Source organism: Myotis lucifugus, unplaced genomic scaffold (assembly GCF_000147115.1).
Source record: "Myotis lucifugus unplaced genomic scaffold, Myoluc2.0 scaffold_145, whole genome shotgun sequence".
NCBI classification, from domain to species: Eukaryota; Metazoa; Chordata; class Mammalia; order Chiroptera; family Vespertilionidae; genus Myotis; species Myotis lucifugus.
The window spans coordinates 1,234,766-1,241,434 of NW_005871193.1; the positions used below are offsets into that span (position 1 = coordinate 1,234,766).

General features: G+C 48.1%; 1 protein-coding gene across 1 annotated transcript in view; it reads right to left on the reverse strand.

Annotated features, from left to right (window-relative positions):
* Window positions 1-435: 435 nt before the first annotated feature.
* PM20D1 (peptidase M20 domain containing 1) overlaps window positions 436-6,669 on the reverse strand; it is a 22,608-nt gene continuing 16,374 nt past the window's right edge. Inside the window, exons 11-13 of the mRNA XM_006094842.3 lie at window positions 4,257-4,425; window positions 1,975-2,074; window positions 436-786 (exon numbers count right to left, since the gene is read on the reverse strand). Coding sequence (XP_006094904.1) covers window positions 663-786; window positions 1,975-2,074; window positions 4,257-4,425 — 393 coding nt within the window. The 3' untranslated portion in view covers window positions 436-662. The remainder of the gene's footprint in view (window positions 787-1,974; window positions 2,075-4,256; window positions 4,426-6,669) is intronic.

Consider the following 6,669-nt stretch of genomic DNA (forward strand, 5'->3'; position numbering starts at 1 on the left):
GGTAAGGAAAGGAAAGGAAGTTACAGCAAGAAGAAGCAGATAAGCCACGGAGAAGGCAGCCTGGCAAGAGTGCCCTAAATTAAACACTCTCAGCAGGTAAAAGCTGGGTAAGCTTTTCCACATCTGCATTTGGTAAATCAGGCCTGGAGTGTGGAGCGGTTAAGTAACCAGCATATGACAGACAAGCCAGATACCTTCTCAGACAGGGACAAAAAGGCAGGAAGTGCTGGTCAGTTGAGGGATGGAGACGGCAAGAGGAAGGGAGAAGCTACACTCCTGCTGACTGTCCCCTGACCTTGTTCTTGGGAGCAAGCAGGTGGGGATGTATTACAATGTGTGTGTGTGTGTGTGTGCTTATTTTAGTTATTTTTTATTGATTAAATTTAGAGAAAGGGAGGAAGTGGTGGGGGTTGGGGGGGAGAGAGAGAGAAACATTGATTTGTTGTTCGACTTATTTATGCATTCCTTGGTTGTTTCCTGTATGTGTCCTGACCAAGGATTGAACCCGTAGTCTTGAGTATCGGGGGTGATGCTCTAACCAATGGGCTACCCGGCCAGGGCTACAATGTGGTTTTGACCCAAAGTTTCATCAACATTGGCTTTCTCCCTTGGGTTAGTCCTGGCCTAGGGTCAGGCACCCCCGAGCCAGCTGCTCCGGGACCTCACAATTCGTGCAGGTGAGACACTGGCCTCTGTTCTGTGTCAGCGTTCTGGATAAACTCAAAGATGAATTTCACCTGGGTCTCGTAGGCTTGGACTGAGATTCTCTCGTTGATTCCATGTATGCTGGGGGGGAAGAGAGAGCCCATAGCTGAAGCACGAGTATTATTGGGGAGCACTCCCCACCCCATACTCTTGAAACCAGTGGCGTTTGACCCTCTGGGGTAGGAAGTGGGCAAGTGGGAGAGGCCATTTGTAGGAAGTGAGGTTTCCTAGGAGCCCATGGCAAACCACAGTGGGGGTAACTAATAAACCCTGGGGAGTTCGAAATCATCTCCGGCTCGGGACTCACTCGATAATTTCTCCTCTGAAGAGAAATGATCTTTCTCATTCTCTTTCTCTCAGGCCAGGGCCCCCAGCTAGATTTTTCTCGAAGCCAGCACGACTCCCATCCCCACCTCCACATTACTAGGGGCACAAGAGGTTCGGGAGGGCAACTGTCTAGAGTACTTATGGGGTTCTTTACCTAGGAATGTCACTCTCAGACCTCATGCCCGCAACCTGCCTCTCCACAACAGAAAACAACACAACGCACAAACAGATCTCACATGTAACTTCAAAGATGAAGGGAAATAAAGTAATGACTTGTCCCTTCATTAAAAACAAACCAACCCCAATCCCCTCCCCCTCCAAAAAAAACCCCCCACACAAATCCATGAGAGCTGTTCTTAAGCTCATATTCAAATATTTTCATTCTGTTGGCAACTAACTGTGAAGAAATCGGGTCCAGATATGACCAGGAGCAGAGAAATACATGGAGATCATCCTCCCACACCCCAGGTGTAGAATTCGCGGAAGAACCCACAGAACAGTAATTGACACACAGCAGTTAAAATGGGTGATCCTGTCTTAGGTTCTTATGGTGCCCATCTTTGACCTCACGTGTGTCTGCATTTCACTGACTGGTAAGCAAGAACTCTGCAGTCTCCCCCTTTTGGAGGAGAAAATGAGGTTCAGAGGGAAAGCACTCTCCCAACGGGAGGAGGGGCTGGAATTAGAACTCAAGGGCCCTAATTCCACCAGGTTCTCTCCAATCATCTTTTTCATATCTCCGTCCCTGAAAAATTGTGACCAATTCCCACACGTCCTGGGGAGTGGCAAGACGGGCAGTGAGGAAACCTGGCCAGTTGGGTTCTACAATGTCTCCATTTTAGTATGTGCAGACCCTGGCCTTCTCCCATTCTGTGGACTTTCAGGAGAAAGCAGTGGGGGAAGGGACAGGTCAGTTGTATCAAATTTGTTCTACTCACTCACCTACGGAAGTCCTGAGGCTGCAGGTAGACGGGGTTGAACCGATAGATGCCCGTGGTGAGGTTTGTATAGTGTCGGCTGTCTGTTTGAGCAATACAAGTACCTAGAAAGGGAAGATCAAGAGGAAGCGGGTTTTATGTGAGTAACCGAGCCAAGGAAGAGGTTGGTGGTGGGCTGGCTGAAAAATTAGGACCCCTCGCTCACTGCAGAGCAAAACCTGGGCCCTCCTGGGAGCCTGCAGCTATGAATATCTCACTGAAACACCGTATCAGCCAGAAACATGGAAGATCCTCCCTCGGGCATTAGTGAGATATCCCTTCAATGATCCAAAGCTGTGTCCTCTCTCCACGATGACCATGGAGGCCAATACCTTTATTTCATACCCATAGCTAGGTATGTTTAGACATCTACAGGGGTGAGAAAAAGTAAGTCTTTAGTTGTTTGTGTGGAAAAATATATAATACATGAATACATAATAATAAAAGAATAAACTCTGTGTTTCGTGTACTCACAATTGTAAACCTACTTTTGCCCACCCCTGTAGGTATCCAGAAATCAAACTAGCACTTCTTTATTGCCTCTACTTTCATCTGTATCATCCTAGATCAAAGAGAAACACCCTCTGGAGAACTTTACTGCTATAAAATGCCATCTTCTTAAAGTGGAACATCACTGCCTGTTATTCTCATCCTCTGTCTTCTGAGAGGTTTGGAAAGTCCCAGGAATTCTCCAGCGCCCCACGTTCCTGAAGCCGCTCACCCAATTCCCCAGTTGGGGCTGGGACTTGTCCTGGTAGGAGTGTTCTTGGGAAAAGAGCCCCTGGAGCATTAGTTGAAGTGTGATGGAGTGAAATGAAATGGTAACTTGTCTTTTGTTCTATTTTTCACTCTTGGGTGCAGATGGGTAACTAGGCCCTTCACAATTCCTTGCTTTGGGGATTTCTGCCAGTTGATTGCTGCCTATCTTTTTTTTTCTGCAAAAACCTAACTTTGTCACTGGGATTATGGCAGATGCCCCAGTAGAGAGCCTTTGATGGCCAAGGGAGGAGACGATGCAATGGTGAGGACAACGGTCCCTGGATAGGGGGATCCAGGCCCTGCTCTGGGCAGGAGTCCGAGGAGGTGGCAGACCTCAGAGGGGATGGCTGCTTGGTATCTTCAGATCTAGAGTCAAAGGTCCTACTCTCCACACAGGCCATGGAATGAACCAGAGGAAATCTCCAACCTACGAAGTGACCTTGTGAGCAGGACAATGGATGTCTCAGAGGTAACAAAAGGACCAATGACCATTGGCCAAGGGACTCCAATGCTGTGTTGCTACATAAAACCTTGAGGGCCTGATTCAAGGTGGGAATGGTGGGGTCCTGGGAGGCCTCATTAACACCTGAGATTGAATATCTTGAGGATTCGGGCTTACTGTCAGATTTAAGTTGATTAAAAAAACAAGGTTGCTTTTTTTTTTTTTCCCATGCCCAAGTTTGTGGATGTAGAATTTCACAGTAAGCTCTTTAAGGGCTCATGCCTAGCAGAGGGGTAGGTCCTAAGTAGGAGCTTAGACAATGTTTGAGGGGATCCATGATTAAGCCTAGATAAAGAAACGGGACCCAGTTCTTAACATTAGAGCATTTCCTCTTCACACCACAGACCAGAGATTCTCAAACTGTGGTCAGCCATTAGCTGCTGTTAGAATCCCCTGGGGCATCTGCTTAAAAGGCAGATTCCAGGTTCCTCTCCAGAGTTGGTTAACCCAAATCTTTGGGTATAGGTCCAGGTAATCTGCATTTTAGTAAGTTCCCTAGGGGAATCCTCTTCCACTCTTAAATTCAAGAGCCACTGTCTACACAGTGAAGGTACACAGAGGTACTGCTGCTGGGAGAGAAGGGTGTAATTGCCAATGGTGTAGGCTGGGAGGTGTTGCTGGGCTTCTGATTCTGAGCTTTGCTGCTGAGCTGTATCCTAGAATGGATCAGAACCAGACCAGGGGAAACTTGGCTGCCTCCATGTCTCTTCCAGGGGATGAGGACTCTGGGCCGATCCTCTCCTCCACTCACTCTGGTCTAGGTTAGCCAAGAACCCAGGCTTGACCTGACCTAATTTATTGTTTCTGCTCCTTTCCTGTTTGCTTTCTCACTTCCACTCCAGGGAAGGGGGTGGAGACCCAACAGGAGGGGAGGTAGCCAGCTGTTTTTAGGCTCAACAGCTGGGGTGGGGGTGGGGGAGTGGACATTGGATAGAAAACAGTTCCAGCCCCCACCTCCCTCCAGCCACAGCTGATGAAGTCATTACCTGGAGCAACAATGTTGATTTCCGGGAAGACGGACTGTATGGTCTGGCGGATCAGCTGGTAGCCCAAGGCCTGGTCATCAAAGGGACTGACAGGCAGGGGCTCAAAGCTCTCCAACACATGGAACTGGACCCGGTCATCCACCACAATATCCTTGGCCAGTTTAAGGACCTTCAGGGAAGACACAAAGGGAGTTTGATTTCTTACTAATCTGCTAATCAACTATAGGAATGAAAACAGCCCTGATTTTTTCTTGAGCAAGGCAGAGCTCTGGAGTTACAGAGGAGGCTCATTTTAGCACTGGACCTAAGTTCAGCCAGTTGGCTACAGGAAATAGAAGAGCTGGGTCTTCCTGGAAAGCCATCTACAGCATAAGTCAATTTACGCTACATGTTTGAGAGACTTGCCTCATAGCCAGGAGGCAGGAAGGGAATTGGAAAATCAGGAAATGATGGGTCTTTTCCTTGGGTGGTGAGTCATGGGCTGAATAAGATGGTAGGAGTCAGTAGAAAGCGAATCTCAACCATCTCGAGGGGAATAGATGTGATGACCTCACTTCAACCTGGGATAGTGGTGATGAACAGGTCACACTTTGCTTTCCCCTCTCTGGGCATCCCTGCTTCCTGTTTGTAACCAACGGCACTGGGACCAGGAAGATGAGTTCAACACAGAAAAAAAGTCAGGAGTTGGGGGACTGGTGGTAAAGTTTTCTCTTTGCCTCCTTTCCTCAGGAAGGAACCCGAGGAAGCTCCTAGAAAAATTCAGTCTGAAATGACTAGAGATGAATCCAGGAAAGGTTCTGGCAGGATGTAGACCAGACCCTGAGGATTAGGTCACATGGAGCCATGTGGGACTGGACCAGGAGGCTGGCTTAGGGTGGCCCCCAAACCCACCCAGCCACGCAGGGAAAGCTCCACCACTAGTCTCAACCCATTGGACCAGCAGGTGCTTTAGAGCTGCCTCTGTCCTAGACAGAGGAGTGTCCCATAGTCGGGGGATCACCTAAAGGGGGCATTATCTCAAGAGTACCCCTTTCAGGTCAGTGTTTCTTAGAAGCATGCTAGGACCTGAGTCTGGAAAGGAAATGAGGGCTCTTACTTCTGGCTTAAAAGCCACCATTTGAACCAAACCAATATCCCACTTTTGGATTGGGGGCGGGAGGAAGGGTTGACTCAGGGCTTATTTTCACTCTACGCTTATATCCCAAATACAATAATACAAAAATATATAGTCTTGGCATATCCTTGACGCACTGGGAGTTTCCTGAAGTCATTCCCTTTGAGGTGGGTTGGGACTGTGCCTGCTGTCCCCCCTGACCCAAATTACTTATATCCCTGCTCCCAGAAATTGAAGAGGGCACCCAGATTGTACCCCCCAGTGAGAGGCCACCGGAGCTCAGTCTTCTCACTAGCTGCTAGGCTGGGGCTCATCTCACTCCTGACTCAAGGCAAGTCCTGTCCCTACCTCATTTCTATACTTCCAGTACTAAGAACATTAAAGGCATGCAAGAAGTGTTGGACACCTGAAATTTAAAAGATGTGGACCAATAAAAATAATACTGGGAGTTGTCTCATTAAGTAGCTTATCCAGGGTTAGGCAGTCAGTACCACTGGGCTGGGTGTCTAAACCTAGTCAGAAAGACAACATTTAATTGCTTCCACAGTACACCAGATTGCAGTGGGGAGGAGTAGAGCTAGCAAGAAGGGTGGGGCTCATCCTATATAATAAAAGGCTAATATGCAAATTATCCCCTCAACTGGGAGGAGTTCGACCAGGAGTTCGGCCAGCCAGCCAACTGCCTGAATCCCTTCCCCCTGGCCAGCCTGATGGGCCCCAATTGGAGCCCAGCCGGACCCCACCTGTGCACAAATTTGTGCACTGGGCCTCTAGTTTAAAATGAATTCCCTAAAGGTATGAATTCTGAGCCAGAATTTGAAGGAAGGATATGAAACTGATGGAGAAAAGGCAAGAAGCAGTCTGCACATGGAAAGGGGTATGTACAAAAACCGAAGATGACACCAAACTTTGTGCCTCAGACAGCCACTTACTGCCATATTACCTTGGGAAAGCCCCCTCGCCTCTCTGTGCTTCAGCTTGCTCATCTGTTAACATGTGGGTAATAATAGCACCTACCTGGTAAGTGGTTGTGTCCATTACTGAAGTTAATGTATGTAATGTGCTTAGGCCAGTGCCTGGCACATAGTAAAGGCTCAGTAAGGATTAGCTGCTAGTTGCCTGTTTAGACTAGAGCAGTGGTTCTCAACCTTGGCTGCACATGAGAATCACCTGGGAATCTTTTTAAAATCATGATTTCTGGGCCTCACCCTCCGGAAATTCTGTTTCTTTGTTACTAATGTTGTGGCCGAACCCCATAACGAGAAACAGAATTTCCGGAGGATGAGGACCAGAAATCAG